Source organism: Salvia hispanica, chromosome 1 (genome assembly GCF_023119035.1).
Source record: "Salvia hispanica cultivar TCC Black 2014 chromosome 1, UniMelb_Shisp_WGS_1.0, whole genome shotgun sequence".
NCBI lineage: Eukaryota > Viridiplantae > Streptophyta > Magnoliopsida > Lamiales > Lamiaceae > Salvia > Salvia hispanica.
Genome location: NC_062965.1, coordinates 38383265 through 38403382, shown reverse-complemented (window position 1 = coordinate 38403382; position 20118 = coordinate 38383265). Strand labels below are relative to the sequence as shown.

At 42.1% G+C, this 20118-nt stretch overlaps 1 protein-coding gene across 1 annotated transcript in view; it reads left to right on the top strand.

The window, feature by feature from the left end:
• The first annotated feature begins 10936 nt into the window (after nucleotides 1-10936).
• LOC125196046 overlaps nucleotides 10937-20118 on the top strand; it is a 163900-nt gene continuing 154718 nt past the window's right edge. The window contains 5 exon segments of the mRNA XM_048094407.1: nucleotides 10937-11083; nucleotides 11603-13095; nucleotides 13201-13444; nucleotides 13526-13729; nucleotides 13847-14602. Coding sequence (XP_047950364.1) covers nucleotides 10937-11083; nucleotides 11603-13095; nucleotides 13201-13444; nucleotides 13526-13729; nucleotides 13847-14602 — 2844 coding nt within the window.

Below are 20118 nucleotides of genomic sequence, written 5' to 3'. Positions count from 1 at the left end.
GACGGCTCTGTGATATGTCTCTCCATAACCCTTCACAAATAAAACCTAGACTAAACCTAAGTTAGGAGTGATCCAAAAGATTAGACACATTATTGTATGAGTACATACCCACTCTAAATGACAATAATTTTACTCAAACCTCTAATTAAGAAACATGTAGTTATGCAATTTTCGAAACTAGAAGCTAATGGATACTTTTATTTTTTTAAAATTTTGGTTTAGTTTTTCCAACATTGATAAATAAGTTTAATAAATTATTTATGCATATATCCACACTTTGAGCTAGCCAAATATAATTTGAAAGTCATTCAAGTCTTGCTTTGAGGAAAAAATGTTCGTTTGCAAGACGAAGGTAATGAGCAATTAAACACTATAATAAGCTGCATAAACTTTTTAATGTATTGACTAATCATATTATTATTTTTGTGCTTCAATGTGATAATCTGGAGCTATAATTTTTGAAAAGGAAAGTAGAGGCCCCAACTCATACGAAAGATTTATGGAGTCATCCTTAAAATCTACTACCTATTTATATTGAATATAATGAGTTTCGTCGAACCTATAGGTGATAAACATAGTAAGATTGGCCATTTTTTAGGTTCGATAGCAAGAAATGACAAGTATTGTACACTAGATGTTAAAAATTGGCACGCTATGCCAAAGGGAAAAGAATTGAGATGCTCGAAGTCTTTTGATAAAAAAAATTTGAAATACTCAAAATTGTTTGATGAAAAAATGGCTAACTATGTTCACCACCTACAGACTGACCCAACTCATTATATATTAAGTAAAAATGGATGGGAGATTTTGGGGACGACCCAAATATCTTTCATATAAGTAGGGTCTCTACTTTTTTATTCAATAATTTCAGCTCTTGATGCATCATTTTGAAGCATTAAAATAATAACATGATTAGTCAATACATTTAAAAAGTTTATGCAGATTATTATAGTGTTTAATTGCGCATTACCTTGTAGTTGTTCTTGTTCGATGCCAACACTCATATCTCCTATTGGCAAGGGTGTCACTGTAACAGCCCGCCCTCCTAGGGTACAATAAATGCGGCGGCTGCTACCCAAACGGACTCCCAAGAAGTAAACATAGGCTAGGGTTTCATTTAAAGAGTGTTGGCCAAATTAATAAAGGAAACATCAGAGCATTTAAAACAACTACTAAACCTAGAAGTTTAAAAGAAGAAGGAAGGTATCATAAATGGTGATCAAAATATCTGAAGAGTACGACAAAATATCCAAGATATAAACCACAAGCCAAGAGTAAGGTGCAATTATCCCAAAAGAAATTCTAAGAGTATCAAGGTTCAGCGGAAAACGACCAAGAGAAAGAATAGCTATGTATGAAGACACAACTACGCTTGAAGTTCAACATGTCCATATTAATTAATTAATCTGCTCAACACCCGCCACCGCTCGTCATCATTCAACCTGCACATAAGGAAAACACATGCAGGGCTGAGTATTTTGAAATACTCAGTGAGCTCATTGCCAAAACATTTTATAAGTTATGCCACCCTTACCAAGTGAACTCGAGTTTTAAGCAGTTATAAGAGAAATATCATGAGTATCACAAAATATATTTTCCATAGACTGGCCAGTCAAAATAACTCCCCATTTTCCTCAACAAAATCCATTATCACAATCATTCCAATGTGCGACGAAAGTGTGGTCACACTTTTCGCCCACGAGACCGGCCGACTAGCAAGGACGGCTCCCGATCCCCTCGTGTACACAAATCTGGTAGGGCTTGCGGCCCATACTCGGACCCGAATTCGTATAAACATATCCATAGCCATATAGCCCAATGGAGCGAACTCACAAACTAGGCATCAGGCACACAATATCACAATAAAACAGACATAGGCATGGCATAACAGTTAAACCACCCTTATAACACCAAACAACGTTTTGATAAAATAAAAGAGAGTTTTTAGAGTAAAGCCCACCTCGATTGCTTAGTTTTCAAGTAGTTTCGCTTTTCCGTTATCCGGCTTCGCAAATTAGGTTCAATACTAGTCTTACTCATGCATGTCTTATTACTTTTCCCTCTTCCCAACGATTCATCTTATCATTACTAATAAATCAAGATCGTGTTTATCACACAAAATTATTTAACCATCAAACACACACTACACAACACAACAACACACACACACACACGGCACACACACACATGGCACACACACACACACGGCACACACACATACACATGTTCCCACATCCCTTTTTATCCCTCTTTCACTCAACCAAGATGCATGAGGGTTCAAGAAGACCGATTAATCGGTTAGAAGAAGAAAAAGAAGAAGTAGAAGAAGATCAAGCATAACTCTTAAACAAAAATACCTTTTTGAGAAAAACGATAGGTAGAAAACAAGTATTAGCCTTGATTCTTCAAAGTTCTTGGATTAAACTTCAATTCTTCTCCAAAAGATAGCAAAGCATTGGAGAGTAGAAGAAGAAAATTTGAGAGAGTGTATGGGAGGGTGGGGGCCGAAAATATGGGGCTAGGGTTAGGGGTTTTGGTTCTTATTTATAGAGTCCAAATAAAATCTTTGGTAAATAAATAGAATATTTGGTAAGATCTCATTCTCCACAATTAAATAAATAAATATTGTGAAGTAGGGAAGAAGAATTAACAAAAATAGATCCTAGGGCAAATCCCATAGGTTTCGAAAATTATGGCTTCTATATAGCCAAGATTTTGTTTTTTGGTATATTTTACGGAGTAGAAAAAAATATCACGGAGCAAAATAAAATAAGAATTCTCCCATTCTTGGAGTCAAAAGTGGCGCCTTCTAGGCCTAATTAAATAAGGCATGGATTTTCAAATATTGCCTAGAATAAGGTAAGGCAAGATCTTTTGAGGTATGGAAAGATTTGGTAGAATAATTAAATTCTAGGTATGGAAGGAAATCAAGTAAGGAACCAAATAAAATAAAATAATTCATTCCTTCCCAAATATGGTGATTTTCGAAAATCACTAGTAAAATAAGGGGGCTCGATTTTTCCATCTTTAAACAAGGAAATAATTGGCTCTTGGAATTTAATTTGGATAAATATCCCAAAGATTAAATAAATTCCGGAAGAAATAGAATTTCTCTTCAAAGGGGGTCTAGGGTTCGAAAATTACAAGAATTAGGGTGACAAGTATTTATGGAAATTTTCTCTAATATTCTCACTCACCCTTAAACAAATAATTGCCACATAATCTCACCAATAAATAAATCACATGCCACATCATTAAATCAATAAGTTTGACTTTTCAAACTTTCAACACAAACTCATCTCATTAAATAAATGCATTCTCGATTCCACGTCATCAACAATTAATTCTAGGGCTCAAAAATTAGGGTTCTAAATTCCGGGATGTTACAGTCACTCTCTCACGACTATGATCCGAATGTTCGACCATGTTCAAAGCTTCATGATGTATATTTCTGTTATAAGTTCTTCTACCCAATGCAGTCCTAGTTGTGAAGCTTGTACATCATTATAAAACAACTATGGTTTATTGTGAATTCAAAATATTTTAAGAGCTTAATATTATTTTGAATGCTAAAGTCCAACGATGTTTCTTCTGAACTATATCACTATACTATGCTAAAATTCCAAAAGTATATTATTATTGTAAATACACAAAATTATATAAAACCTAACTATGTTTGTGAATCTCACCAAATTATATACAATCAAATAAACATCAAATGACTAAAACCTATGCAATTGTTTTTTACCTTCACCAGTCAACCGTTGTTGTGACATATTTGGTTCATCTTGCAAATGAACATTTGGCTACCATCGCCTCCGTCCTTTATAAGCCATAACTGCACACATTAAAGTTAGAAAAATAAGCACGAGTACCCTGACTAATAATTAGTAAAATGAGCATAACATACTCCATTTTTCATATGTTGGAGAAATTCCTTTTTTTCACTCAAAACAAGTCGTGAATGACTTTCTAAGTATATACGCTCATCAATTAGTTCATCTTAAGAAAATAATTGATGTTGGAAAAACTAAACTGATGTTTAGGTAATAAAAGTATACTAGTGAAAAAAGATAATTTTCTTAATCAGTTAGAGGTTTGAGTAAAATTATTTTTACACCATCAAACAATTAGGGTGGGGATGCAACAAAAATAAATTTGTACTTAAGACTTTATTGTACCTGGATCAACCATTCAACCACATTATCTTTACTTGATGATACGATAATCGGTTGATTGTGATTGAGAAACTCTTATACAATAAAAAGTTGTAGAAACAAAAAACAATTATGATGGAAATTCTTATACAATAAAAAAGGAGAAGATGATTATGTGTTGACCTAAGAGAAAAGAGATGAAGCACGATCGGTTGAGAGAGCACAAAAGAAGAGAAATTTGGTATCTTTCTGACTCAAATAGAAGTGATCAAGAGAAGCAGATAGGAATAAATATTATTGAGAAGCAGCAGCTGTTATGCTATGGTGCTTCTGTTAGGGCTTAATTAATTATAGTTGTGAGGCCCATTAGTCAAGATATAAAACGAAAAACACCTACTTTAGGAGAATAAAAAGTATATTGCAAATTAGAATTTGACGTGATAGAGGTTAATTATTAGAATTTGACAAAAATTATAATTTAATGAATAAAATTATTAGTCATGATTATAGTTATTTAATACTAATCCGGATAGCTAATGACTGAATCATGGACGAGTATTGCTGTAAAATTCTTAATTATTAATTTTAAACAATAGTTATTTGTTTTTAAATTATTTAAGTTATTAAAGTAAGGGAAATGATGAGGAGGAAAGTTAAAGTAGTGTTAGTGGATAGTGAAACTCACATTATTAGTGTTTAATAAATAGTTGTAAATATGGGTTATAGTGGTATAAGTTGTAAATATGGATAGTGAAACTCACATTATTAGTGTTTAATAACACTATTTATAACCACCCGATCTCCTAATTAGATGGTTGAGATTATTTATAGAATAAGAGTACGGATTACTTGGTTAGTAACATATTATTGCTTATAAGGGTAATTCTGTCTTTTTGTTGAAATTGAAACTAATACGAGAATGGAAAATCCTGGTAAATTTGGCGTTGATTCATGATATATCTCTCCCACTCCGCAATAACTCTCTCCCACTAAATTGAAAAACGAATCATCATTCTCTCTCCCCAATCAACATTTCTCTCTTTCCCTCTTTTATTCAATTGCTGATTTTCATTCCTAATTCACAATAAACTCATTCCTAATTTACAATAAACCATAGGTCGTTACTTGTTTCAAGGTAACAGTGGCGCTTTCTGCTAGGCATCTCGCGGCGAAGCTCAGACGTCGCTTCGGCCTCCTGCTCGTGAGCTTTGGGTTCGATTTCCGATTAATTATTGCTTAGTTTGACTGTTTAGTGGTTGTTTAGATTCTATTTCTTATTGATAATTGTTCTATTGCTTATTTTTGAATTGCTTATTGCTTATTAAGCAATCCTAAATTTCCAATTCACTACCATGAGTCAAAAATTTTGATTGCTTATTGCTTCTGTTGATTTGTTGTTGCTTATATTGCGTCGTTAATTGCTAATTGCCTACACGGGCTGTTGTTGCTTTGCATAATAATGTAGATTTTCGATTGATTATTGCTCTGTTGCTCTGTCTTACTGTGTAGTGCTTATTTAGGTTTTATTGCTTATTGATTATTGTTTATTGCTTATTTTTCAGACTGTTTATTGCTTAATGCATCTGTTGATTGGTTTATTGCTTCTATTGCGTCGTTAATTGCTAATTGCCAGAACGGGCAGAACAGGCTGTTGTTGCTTTGCATAATAATGTGTTTGTAATTGCTTATTTGTACCTAATATATTTGCTTTGTTTGTGATTGCTCCATTTAGGATCTATAATTGATGACTTCCTGGATTGCATTGTATGACTGGGTGCTTGCTTGTTATGTCTTTGAAATTGCTTGATAAAGGGATTGGTAGGGGTGTAAATTTGGGTACCCGTGGGTACCCAAACCCGAAAATTCGGGTACCCGAACCCGAAATCTCAAAAATATCATACTCAATATCCGACCCGTATGTGAATTCGGGTACCCTAATACCCGATGCGGGTACCCGAACCCAACTAATCGGGTACCCATAAACCCAAAATTATTATATTTGAAATTTATTCTTTTATATAAATTAAATTGTGATGAGAATATAAATTCTTAAAATAACACAATACCTATACTATTTTTTTACTATAATTCTACTCCTATATTATATAAAATGGACACTATACAAATAGACACTACTTATTTTAAAATAAATTTTTTTTGGTATAAATTGAAACATAAAAGAGATTAATTTTTTAAGACATTAACTGAACATGTAAATAAAATGGAGAAAGCATAACTAATTAACTATATATTTTCAAAAGATAACAAGTAAGAACATAAATAATGCAACATGAACCGAACACGAATGTAAAGAAGTATTAAAGTCGAGATAATAGAACAATGAAATGTCAAAGCAACCAAACATATAATCTAAATAATGTCAAAGCAACCAAACATAATCCAAATAGTAAACTAAGAACTTTATAACCCAAAATATTTATCACAAATACATAATTAATCGGGTTTAATCGGGTATTAGTCGGGTACCCTAATACGGGTTTCGGGTACCCTAAACCCGAAGAATCCTAACATTAACTACCCAAACCCGTACCTGAACCCATAATTTCGGGTTTCGGGTACTCAAAACCCATCGGGTATTGGGACTGGGTCGGGAATACCCAAAACCCGCGGATTAAATTTTCAGGCCTAGGGATTGGTATTTATTATGGTTGCTACATTTAAAACTTATTCTTTTGGGGTTGGATTCATATGCTGCGAATCTGGTTAGGTGTGGTTTATTATTGGATATATGTCCTTTTTTTAAAAATACAGGGTTACGTTGGGTGTGGTTCCTAGAAACCAAGGACGCTTGATTGAGCCTTAGTAATTGCTTGGTTCTATTATATTATTTGCTTGGTTGGAAACTGAATTTCTTTTTGCTTATTAATGATTGGAAATTTGCCTGTTCACAAGTATCTGTTTAGAATAATGACGTTTGTGTGCGTAAAAATGGATGGGTCATTGTTTGTTTAAAAGAAGTCTTAGTTTTGTTTGTATTTATTTTGGTCGTTGATAAGTCGTATTCTAAGCCTTGGTTACTGGTCAGTATGTCGTGAAATGCATGTATTATCTGCAAAACAGTTGCTCAAGTGTGCAGGATTAAGGGATCCAAATCAGTAGGAGACGATTCAGGTGACGCAAGTGAAAAGGGCGCTAGAAGGGTGCAATACTGACCAGGATGCATGCCAGAGAAAAGGCTCGAGATGGAGAAGAAGGATAGCTGGGATGATCATTAACAAGGGCAGAAAAGTCAAAACGTGAAGGAAGTCTACCCTAAAAGCAAGGGCAAGCCTCCCTATAAAAGAAGCCACTTGGAGAGAGAAGAAGAGTTCAGTTCGGTTGGGAGTTCCAAGTTCTCGGTTCTCATACACACTTAGTAGAATTCTCTCTAGAAGATCAGTCCTTTAGCATTATCCAATCTCTCGTTCTTCGCCACAGCTATGGTCACTTGACGTCCAAGAGTCTACCGGAGTAGTCATCATCCCACCGTTCCAGCCAGTTTGCCGTAGTAGTATAGCAGTATCATCGCCCGGAGTGGCAAAAACAATCGTTACTCGCTTTCTAGTTTAATCTTTACTTGCTTTCTTCATTGGATCTGTGCAAACATTTATCTTTGTTGCCTTTTGAAGTATTTGGTGAAGATCCAAACGTTTTAGTTATGAAATTTCTATTTCGAATGTCCCTTTGGTTCGAGTTTGCTTCATTCTGCCTAGGAAAGTTAGATCTAGTCGTTGCTTTTAATTTCTAAGCGTTGTCTTATCTGGAGTTGTTGATCTGAGGTTGTAGTTATGTTTCAGTCTAATTTTCGTGCATGAGTCTTTCGTTCTGCATTATAATCACCACCTTGCATGTTAGTCAGTAGAGGTAAACTGCAGTTTCGCCGTTCATTTTAAGTTTGAGCATTTTAATCTATGGATCTTGAGTTTGAAGTTATGAATCTGAGTTTAGTTATGGTGTTTGTGTTCATATGATTTCTGTTAATACTTGGTGAAGAAGAAAACGTCAAAATCAACTTTAGTTTGGACCACTTTACTTTTAAGTTACTTTTACTTTTGTTCCCTACTTTTCAGTTGTACCTTCCAGACTTGTCAGAAAACCAACCAGCCACCAGATATACCTTGTTGTCTAAATTTCCCCTTTTAGTAACTGTCTACTTTTCGTATACCTCTGAGACACTTTGTCCCCTATTTTCACGAACACAACCACATGCCTGTTATTTTCACGCCAACTAGTCAGTAGAGTACCATCTTTATTTCTTGCCTAGGTAAATTCTCAACCCAAGCGTGGTAGCTAACCAAAAACACCCAGGAAAGTCACCGCAGTTATCCGAACGTGTCCATCCTTGTGGGATTCGACCCTTACCTCCACTATACTAATCAGTAGAAGTGGGTTGAGGAAACTTGTTTGAAATCAGGTCCCGGTTGTCGTACCAACGACTCAGCTGGGTCAGGAATCTCTTTCTGATCAGTTGGATACACTCCCAATTACATACGTTGACCGAGAGAAAACCTGCACGCTTTCAAAATGGCGCCGTTGCCGGGGATGGATGGCGTTCATACCTGTTATTGTGTGTGATCTTTTTGGTGTACATACTGTTTATAATTTTCCTTTTCTTTTTGTTTTCAGTTTATGAGAAGTGGCTCGGCTCCTGGCCAGTGGAGACCAAGGATACTTCCCCGAGGAACAATACTCGTTACCACTCGTTCTGGCCTGTCGACAGCACTGTCCGACCTAGGCACGAGCAGCGACGAGGAGAAAGAAGATCTAGAGTACCAACTCCCGGAGCTTCCACCCCAACCAGTAAGAACACTAGTGAGAATGGCTGACCAAGGTGAGGACGATCCCGAGCTCGCAACACTTACTGCACACGCCGACGGAGATCCCCCACAAGCCATAGTGGTCACCCCAGGCCAGACCGCCTGTGATGTGAAACCCCACGTTATTGCAATCCTACCGACGTACTGTGGGAAGAGTTACGAGGGACCCTACGAATTCTTAAATGAGTTCTGCAAAATCTGTAAGGCGCAGAGGCGGCCAGCAGGAGCAAGCGAGGACGATTACAGACTGAAGGCCCTACCTTTTGTCCTAAAGGGAGAGGCCAACACCTGGTTCATGCGCCTGCCAGCCGACTCCATCAATACATGGGCCGATTTCAAGTCAGTTTTCCTAGCTGAGTTCTTCCCGTCTTCAAAGACAAGTGCATTGAAGAGGAAAATATCGTGCATAAGGCAAGAATATGATGAAACCCTGAGCGAGTACTGGGAGAAGTACATGAGTCTTCTGGAGTCATGCCCCAACCATCGCATGAAGGAGATAGAGGTGCACCACACCTTCTATGAGGGGATGAACAAGGAAACAAAGGATCTGGCGAATTCATCATCCGGAGGCGATTTCACACAGTTGAGAGTCAGTGAAGCCAAGAAGGTGTTACGCAAGCTGTTGAATGCGAAGAAGACGTACGACAACGCAAGGGATGGGTACAGCAGAGAAAGGGTAGCAAGTGCTTCGGCTACTGACCAGGAGGAAAGGATGGATTTGAAGATGGAGGAATTAAAGAAGGAATTACTGACTGCAATCAAGCAAAACACTCCACCACCTTCTCCGACTGGAGGCAAAGAGGCCCCAGAACTACCATATGATCAGCCGGACAACTCGCCAGATGTGGAGCAAGCAAATGCCGCAGGATACTACAATTCCAACGGCAATTGGATTCCGGGAAGGCAGAGGGATGCACCGTGGAGGGACCACCAAAACTTCCGATGGGGAGATGGAAATCAGAATCAGAACCAAAATCAGGCTCAAAATCAACCCAACCCCCACCCGAACCAAAATTCCAACCGTGGCCCAACGAACCCTGACTACCAGTCTAACTGGGTAGGAAGAAACCAGCATCCTCAGAACCAAAACCCTCAAAACCAGAACCCGAACCCTGCCTATGTGCCACCCCATCAGCGAAACAACCAGAACCAAAACCAGAACCAATTTAACCCAGGGCCTCAACATAACAGCCACAACCAAAACCAAAATCAGTACCAGCACAACCACGACCAGTACAACCCTCCTGCCCAGTATAACCAGTACCCACAAAACCAAAACCAACAAAATTTCTCGGGCTACCAGTCAAACCCACCACCCCAGCATTAACCAGCACCAGGGCTCGAACCAATTCCATCACCCAAACAGGTCGAGGAGGTCTATGGAGGACATGATGGGAGAGATGCTTGCTTCGCAGCAGAGCATTAAAAGCGACTTGCAGTCCAGTAATGAAACAATGCAAGGAATGCAAAGTGCCCAGAAGGAGCATAGGGCAAATATGGATATGATGAACAGGCAGTTGGCCCAGCTCGCTAACTCGGTGGGCGAAATGAAAGGGAACTCAGGGAAACTCCCATCTACAGTCCATGTACCTGAAAAGGCAAATGTGAGTAAGATTACACTGCGGTCCGGAACAGCCTATAATGGACCTCAACTCAAGAACCCTATTGGGGAATCTAGTAGAGCAAGGGTGCTGAGCGACACCGTCTCAGCGGAAGAGCTCAAGAGGCCTCTGCCTCAGATGGAGGATCCGTTTTTTCTGAACGAGAAGCCTACTGAGGAAGGAAAGGAGGAGAAACACAACCTGGAAACGAGCAACCTGAAGGAGCAATACCCACATCGGGACCTCAAACCCAGGAGGCACCAAAGGAAAGTCCACAAGGCTAACTGAAGAGGCTAAAGGAGAAAAACCGTTTCCATATCGGTTTGTTACGAAGAGGAAGAAAGAAAACCCTGTGGATTTCATGTCGATCTTCGGAAAGCTGGATGTCACCATACCATTCCTCCAAGCCGTGAGACTGCCCCCTCTGGGGAAGTTTATAAAGGAGTTCATAGCCGGAAAGGCCCAGGAGGATGGAAAAATCATGGTGGAAGGGATAGCGTCAGCTATTGTACAGGAGAAACTACCACCCAAGAGAGCCGACCCAGGTATGTTTACTTTACCCATAACAATTGGAGATGTAAAAATCGAGCATGCAATGTGTGATTTAGGAGCATCTATCAATGTTATGCCGTTATCCATTTATAATCGGTTGAAGGGGGTAAAATTGTCAAATACTAGGGTGTTGATCCAACTGGCTGATAGGTCATGTATAAATCCGGAGGGTGTGTTAGAAAATGTGTTGGTCAGGATACAAGACTTTACTTATCCCGCTGATTTTTATGTAATTAAAATGAGTGAACCAGAAGCTAGGGAGTCTAGCGGGATATTGTTAGGAAGACCATTTTTAAGAACGGCTAAGACAATTGTGGATATGGCTGAGGGGACAATTTGCATTGACTTTAATGGTGAGAAATTTGTTTTTGACATCAATGAAGCCATGAAAAAACCAATAGATTCTGAAAATCTATGCTATGTTGATGTAATTGACCCCTTAGTCCAAGAATTTCTTGAGACCGAATTATTGCAGGAAAAACTCCAAGCCTTGGATGTGTATGCCCAGGCTGATGTGGAAGCAGCTGCATGGTGTGATCTGATCAGTAGCCGAGGGTTAACTGACGAGGAGATCGAAGGAGCAATTACGGAATTCTGTCAGAAGTCGGAACTAGCGGGATCCGTAGGGGCTTTACTACCGGCCAGTATGGAGGAAAAATCAGATGGTGAACAAGAGCGAGAGGAGGATTCTAAAAAGAACCCTCTACCTACAGACACACTACCCCCACAAGTGGAGTTGAAAAAGTTGCCAGCGAACCTTAAGTATGCCTACCTCGGGGAGGAAGACTCGTTCCCTGTAATCATCAATAGCGGGCTGACTGAAGAGCAAGAGGCAAGACTACTAACTGTGCTGAGCAAAAACAAGAAGGCTATTGGATGGAGCCTTACGGACCTGGTGGGGATAAGCCCGGACGTCTGCATGCACCACATTAGGCTGGAGGAGGGAGCCAAGGCACATAGAGATTCGCAAAGAAAGGTGAACCCAAACATGCGGGAAGAGATACTGAAGGAAATCTTGAAGTTGCTCTCACTGGGCATTATATACTCGGTACCCGATAGTGAATGGGTCAGCCCAATCCATATGGTCCCCAAGAAATCAGGGATCCAGGTGGTTAAGAATGAGAGGAATGAGCTAGTGCCCACCAGACTAGTCACTGGATGGCGAATGTGTATAGATTACCGAAAGCTGAACACTGCAACCAGGAAGGACCATTTCCCCCTACCATTCATCGATCAAATGCTGGAGCGACTGGCTGGGAGGAAGTACTTCTGCTTTTTGGATGGGTACAGTGGCTACTTTCAAATCTACGTGAACCCGGAGGACCAGGATAAGACCACGTTCACCTGTCCGTTTGGAACCTATGCGTATAGGCGTATGCCATTTGGCCTATGCAACGCCCCCGGTACTTTCCAACGGTGCATGATGAGCATATTCTCGGATTTGATTGAAGATTGTATAGAGATCTTTATGGATGATTTCACTGTCTACGGAGACTCTTTCGACTCGTGCTTGCAACATTTGGATGTGGTGCTAGAAAGGTGCCAAGCAAAGAGTCTGGTTTTAAATTTTGAGAAATGCCACTTTATGGTTACAGAAGGAATTGTCTTAGGACACGTGGTGTCAGAAAAGGGAATCCAGGTGGATCAAGCTAAGGTGGATGTCATATCCAAACTACCCTTCCCTACTGATCAGAAAGGAATAAGAGGTTTTCTGGGCCATGCTGGATTTTATCGAAGATTTATCAAGGATTTCGCCAAGATTGCCCAACCCCTTACCAGACTTCTCCAGAACGAGGTGGAGTTCGTTTTCGACGAGCATTGCAAGGCTGCTTTCAACCTCCTTAAGGAAAAATTGATCTCTGCACCGATTATTCAAGCTCCTAACTGGGATCACCCCTTCGAGGTGATGTGCGATGCTAGTGACTATGCAGTGGGGGCCGTACTGGGTCAGAAGATCGATGGGAAAAGGTACGTGATATTCTATGCATCTAAGACCTTGAATCAAGCCCAACGGAATTATGACACCACCGAGAAGGAGATGTTGGCGGTTGTCTATTCATTCGAAAAGTTCAGGCAGTACCTACTAGGATCCAGAGTCATCGTCTATACTGATCATGCGGCCATTAAGTATCTCATTGCGAAGAAGGAGTCAAAACCCCGACTGATCAGATGGGTGCTGCTTTTACAAGAATTTGATTGGGAAGTAGAAGACAAAAAGGGGGTTGAAAACAAAGTAGCGGACCACTTGAGCAGAATAATACAAGAAGGGAACAGTGAGGATGTGAGAGATCGATTCCCGGAAGAGCATTTGTGTGAAGTGATTTTCTCCGCAAGGAAGATCGATTGGGAAGAAGTAATGAGGCTTACTGGGCAGGACGCAACAACCAAGGGCAAGGAGAAAGTAGGACAGGAACCCTGGTATGCGGACTTGGCCAACTACCTAGTGACGGGAGAGCTACCAATGGTGCCAAACGTGACAAAGGCTCAGAGGATGAAGATCAAGAGCGAAGCAAAGTATTATTTCTGGGACGACCCATACTTGTGGAAGGCAGGAACCGACCAGGTCATAAGGAGATGTGTTCCTGACTGGGAGCAACGGGATGTACTAACGCACTGCCACTCCTTGGCATGTGGAGGACATTTCGGGCCAAGGAAGACTGCCAGAAAGGTGCTGGATAGCGGATTCTACTGGCCGACCCTGAACAGAGATGCATACGAGTTCTGCAAAGGCTGTGACCGTTGCCAACTGACCGGTGGGATCTCCGCGAGGGATGAAATGCCGCAAGTTCCAGTAATTGTTTGTGAGGTGTTCGACATCTGGGGTATGGACTTCATGGGTCCTTTTCCCTCATCTTATGGGAACTCCTACATCCTGGTGGCAGTTGACTATGTATCAAAGTGGATAGAAGCCAAAGCCACAAGCACTTGTGAATCTAAAGAAGTCACCAAGTTCCTCAAGAGTCATATATTCAGCCGATTTGGGATACCAAGGGCAATCATCTCCGATCAAGGGACTCACTTCTGCAACCGAACGGTCGAAGCATTGATGAAGAAGTACGGAGTTCATCACCGCCTATCTAGTCCTTACCACCCTCAAGCCAACGGGCAAGCAGAGATCTCAAACAGGGAAATAAAGAGCATTTTAGAGAAGACAGTCAACCCCTCCAGAAAAGATTGGAGCACAAGGTTGGAAGATGCTCTGTGGGCATATCGGACAGCCTACAAAACTCCTATCGGGATGTCCCCCTATCGCATCGTCTTTGGGAAGATGTGTCACTTGCCAGTAGGAATTGAACACCGAGCATACTGGGCAGTTCAGCAGGTTAACGTGGATGCTAAGGCCTGTGAAGAGGAAAGGAAGCTACAACTACAAGAGCTGGAAGAACTCAGATTGGAGTCGTTTGACTCAGCCATGTGGTACAAGGAGAAAACAAAGATGTGGCACGACAAAAATCTGAGAACCAAGGATCTCCAAGTTGGTCGAAAGTACTACTCTTCCAGTCAAGATTGAAGCTAATGCCTGGGAAACTCAAGTCAAAATGGGCAGGACCTTACATTATCACTGCACTACGTGCTAATGGAGCGGTCGAGATTTCAGGGAGTGTCCCTAACTCTGAACCTTTTGTCGTTAATGGGCATAGATTAAAAATATATAGGGAAAATGAAGAGATGTGTGTAGTGGAAGAAATTCCACTACATCTCAATAGCGTCTAAATGACCAGTAGAAAAGGGGTTTGGAGTTCCACCTGGTCAACGTAATATGATTTGTGCTTATTGACCAGGTAAAACTTTAAATACCCTTAGTAATGATGTAAATATTGTGAATATTTAGTAATTTAACTTAAGTTAAGTAGGAAAAACACCAAAAAGATTTTCGGATCTTAAATATTAATTTGGAGTCCGTACTGACCACGAGGATACCACTTGGGTGAAACTCTGAATTATATTTAAGAGCCATTTATTTGCTTTATTTCTATTTTTAGCTAGTTGAGAGGGAGGTATAGAGTGAAATTTGAATTTTGGTGCGTGTTGCAGCTTTGCAGGCGAGTGCAGAGACTGGGAGGGCGCGTGGAGCAGAGACGTGACAGGAGACGTCCAATCAGCTGCGAGAATGCTCAACCGCCTCCCACCCGAAGCGTCGCAACCTGGCAACCGCCTACAACCGGTCAAAACCCTCAACTGCCCACCCCACTATAAAATACCCCACCGCCTACTCCCCTTCACTTTACAAACCCTTACCTGCATTCTCTCACCCACAACCACCACCCCACTCTGAAAACTACCACCCAAATCCAAAACCACCACCGATACAGACCATGGCGAAGAGAAAAGCAACCGATAACCCAGCATCTACCACCGGCGAAGACCCCCCAGTAGTCCGAGCAACAACCGAATCGCGGCCGCCGAGTCCGCAACGATCACAGCCAACGCCGACGACACAAATTCCGGCAATGGTTCCTTTAGACGCACTGGCGGCGTATCTAAGGCAACAAGACCCGAACAAAGATTGGACAGCGACCCTGGCCGGATTTAGCCTGACCGGAGGAATGCCGGCGACACCAAACCCTACCCCAACTGCAACCACAGTAAACCCACCCACCACCACCCCAAAAACCTCAAATCCGACATCCGAAAAGACCTCCCCAACAGTAACTGCACAATCAGAACCCTCTCACCTTTCTCCCATACACCAACAAACAAAGCCGCTCGACGTTAGCCCTCTTTCCGCCTATCAAGATCCCAACTGGGGAGAAACAGAGGAAAAGGAGAGCGGAGGGGGAGCAAGCGAGGGCGAGAAGGGCGAAGCAGAGGAGATAATGGCCACTGAAGCCACAGCCGATGAAGCAGAGAAGGAGGAGATAGACCTGAACGAAATGGCCAAGAAGCAAGGGTTAATGACGGATGATGAGTTCCAATCGGTTTTGAGCAAGGGAGATAGGATCGTGGTAAACCCTGAAGGGGTGGCTGAGGTACTGGACCTCGCATCCCAGGCAGTAGGAAGGGGGGAAACAGCCATGGAAGCAGATGAGTCGGAGGGGGTAGTCCACCAATCCGTGGAGGAGATGACAGAAGAACAACCGGAGAAAGCTGAGCAACTTGAGGAGGAGAGGCAAGAACCAGAAACACATCAAGAGGAAGCCTCAGTGGTAACTAAACCAAAGCCAGTAAAGAGGAGACTAGTGTTGAAGAACGACCCCCAAGGCAGAAAGGCAGAAACCCCAAAGAGTGTCACAGAGATGCTTAGGAAAGTGGAAGTCCAACAAGGCAGGAGCAAACACAGCAGCAGATGCAGTGGAGGTCTCTAGCGAAGACGAGAAGACTACTCCTACAAAACCTGGGGAGGAGCCCTCAAAAGCTAGCCAGAAGGACACCCAAATGGCAACAGGGACAGTATCATCAACGCCGACTGACCAGAAGGAGAATGCTGACAAGGTGGCTGAGGGTCTGGACCTCGCATCAGAGTCAGTAGGTCGGGAGGAGGCGACAAGAAGTGATACTAGTACCCGTGTGGTGACCGAGCCTACCACCCAGGAGGATGTTTCAACACAAGCCGACGAAGAAGCAGAGGCAATGGAAATCGAAGAAGCCAAGTACATCCAAGAAAGAAAGAGAAAGGGGAAAGCCCCTGCCAAGAAGAAACAAGCCGTAAAGAAACAGCGCACTGCCAATGCCAGCATAGTGATCAGAGAGCGGGAAGAAAGAAGGAGGTTAAGTGACAGCGACTACACGTCCAGTGAAGAGTCTGACTCAGAGAGTGATATCTCTCTAGAGAGGGAAAGAGTACCATGAGCAGCAGCTCCCCGACAACCACCAAGAACTAGTCCACCCTCCGGTAGAGAGGATCGTGTACCGACGGTGGAGGGTAGAGCTCACTGATGAGCTTATGGAGGACATGAAGCACTACAACACCAAAAAGCTTCAGGACGCATTTGACGACAAGGAAGATAGCAGCAAGCAAGTCAAATGCGGAAAGGTACTCCACATACCCTCTTTGGATGAGTTATCTGTTCGTGATTCCTTCCTGGCCAGTATGGAAGCATTGGGTTTTGAGTGGCTGTTAGAGAATAGGGACCCGGAGATATCTGTGAGATTAGCGAAGGAGTTCTTCACCACGTTTAGGTTCCAAGTCACAACGGACCTAGACGAGGTGTCAATTTCCTTCAGGATATTCGGTGGAGAGCTGTCCATGAGTCTGATCGAGTGGACCGTGCGACTGGGAATGTGTAGCCTGGAGGAGGCTATAGGACCAGAATGGAGAAGTCGAGAGAGGGGGGTACCGAGGAGACACATAGACTTTGAGCCCCAGGAAGCCTGGGAGGAGCTAACCCACCCCGATGCTGGTCAGTTCGCCTCCACTACATCCAGATCCACCCATTTCAACAATTCCATGCTGAGACTAGTGCAACTCTACTTGGGCTACAACTTACTGGGACAGAGTAATTCAGCTGCCAGAACATCTATGACTGAATTGTACATGGTGTGGTGCGCTAATCGCGGTAGGAGGCTGCATTTGGGATTTTGGACAGCCTACCAATGCCACCTGATAGCCACCCACCCAGCTAGGAACTTGTCCCTCTGCCACATACTAGGAGCCTTCGTGCGCAACAACATCATCATAACAGAGGCAGAAGACCTATCTCCGATGTACATGGTCGACGCTCCTGGCCTGTTCGATATACCCTTCTTCGTCCGCACAAACTTGGTATACTACAGAGAAGGAGTGCCCCAGTTCTACCCGATGGGAGAAGCCCCTGGTGGAAGGGCACAACAGGGCCAAGAGGGGCAAGCTGGGCAAATCGACCAAGCGCAAAGGCTGAGGCAAGAAAATCTGGAGAAGGCAGTCATTGAGCTAGCGGAGGAGAATAGACAATCACGGGCAGAGATGGCAAAGCTGACAACCCTAATGGAGAGCATCCTAAAGGAATTGGCGAGAGGAAAGGAAAGCACTGGAGCTGGAACAAGTGGACATGGAGGACAGAACGAGGAAACCACCGGACCTGAGGAAGAAGAAGGTGATGAACAAGAGGAGGCAGATGACAACCAACCGGAATCCACTGAAGAGGAACCAAAGGAACCACCTGCACAGACCCCTGCGCCAAGGAGGAGCAGGAGGAACGTCTGATCGACCCCCCCCAAACTGACCAGTTAGTTTTCTTTTTAATTTTTAGTTTTCTTTTATTTCTGTTTTCTTACTTTTGTTAAATAGGTAGAATTATGTGTATTAAATGTGAGCAAACCCCATTCATAACACTTAGCCTATTCAATAGTCTAAGTGTGAGAAGTAAAGGGTTTGCTACTTCGGTGCATGTGTTTTGTTATGTTTTTCTTTTTGTGTTCTGTCATAAGCATGTTACCTCACACTTAGCCTACTGCGTAGTCTAAGTGTGAGGAGTTTATATGTTTATATATCATGTTTTGTAAATATTCTGCTCTGTTTTGTAAATCTATGTATATATCTGAAGCTCTCCCACTTAGCCTATTGCATAGTCTAAGTGTGAGAAGTTTTTAGATATAGTATGTGTTTGTTATAAATGTGTGTCTGTCATACTAGCCATTCCCAATTTTCACTTCACAGCCCGTATCTGGGGCAGACACTTGTGAAGTGAGAGGGGGGGAGCAAATGGCCAGTATGACATGTATATATGTGTTATTTGAGTCAGTGCATGTTAGTTTTTTTTAGGGTTTGTTTAGGTCTAGGAATTATGTGTTATGTGTTTTTTTTTTAATGAATGGGCTTAAAACTCAACTGCCTCGAACTGACGGTGAGGGGAATTGAGGGAGATAAGGCATGCCGGAAAACAGAAACCACCCCCTCCAGTAACCCCTAGTCAGTATAGATGATGCAAGTATGAAGGAAAAACCCATCCCTTAGGTCAGACACGAAAGCCCTCTTAAAAGGTGAGTTAGAAGCCCCAAAGTGGAACTGCTTTCCACTAAACACTGAAAAAAAAAAGAAGAGTGGCTACCACATGATGTCTAGGGGCAAGGTGACCGCGTGTAGCAAACCCTGAAGGCAGTAGGAAACCCCCTCCCTGGGCCGAAAAAAAAAAAAAAAAAAAAAAAAAAAAAAAAAAACCTACCCTTAGAACCCCATTTTCTAACCTGATCTATACCCCGAAATAACCCATCAACCACTGGAACTGTGTGTGTGCAAGGCATAAGGCAAGGAGGCAACTGCCCAGGAGGACATACAAAAGAAACCAGCTGAAGAAAAGAAAAGCAAAGAAAGAAGGAGAAAATCGATCTGAAAAAATTCCAGATCCAAAAATATAAAAGAAGGTATAAGGGTGGCAAAGCCACAGGAAAAGAAAACCGAAGAAAATGGTCGCAGATACTTGACCACAAAAAGAGAAAGGAGGAAGAAGGAATAAGGGTGGCGAAGCCACAAGGAAGCTGCGACCAGGTTGGAAGCCAATGTCGAAATTGTCCGGCCGAAGAAGAAGCCCTAGCCAGAAGCCCGAATACACACAGTTCTCCCTCATCAAATAAGTAGTTAGTTTTTTTGAACCTTAGAGCCTTAGGAACAACTACCCCAAACATTACAAACCAATAGCCCCGTTACAAGCCTTAAAGACCTTCGGGAGCTGCACGTGAGATCTGAGTCCGAAACATCCGTGGTTTAGCATTGAGAGAAAACGAGTCCTAACATCCCACTGTGAGGAATGAGTGACTGAGTGAACCCGGTGTTTGGCCTAGGATTGGGTGATCCTGACAAGCAGATATCTTGAATGGGGAGGAAAAGGGGGCGGCGGAAGTTCAAGGCTGCCTAAGGCCGGATTGCACCTGATCTCGAGGGGAGGGGTGGTTGAAAATATAGCATATTCTATGTGTTTAAGTTAATTATATGTGTTATGTGTTTGTGTCGTTGTTTGTTTTCTTTTCCTTTGCGTCAGAGTCTTGAGTCTAGTTAGGTAGAGTCGGTCAGGGGGAGTAACCAGGCTCGAATTCGACTTATTTCTTTTGTTTGTCTTCACGCTTGAGGACAAGCAT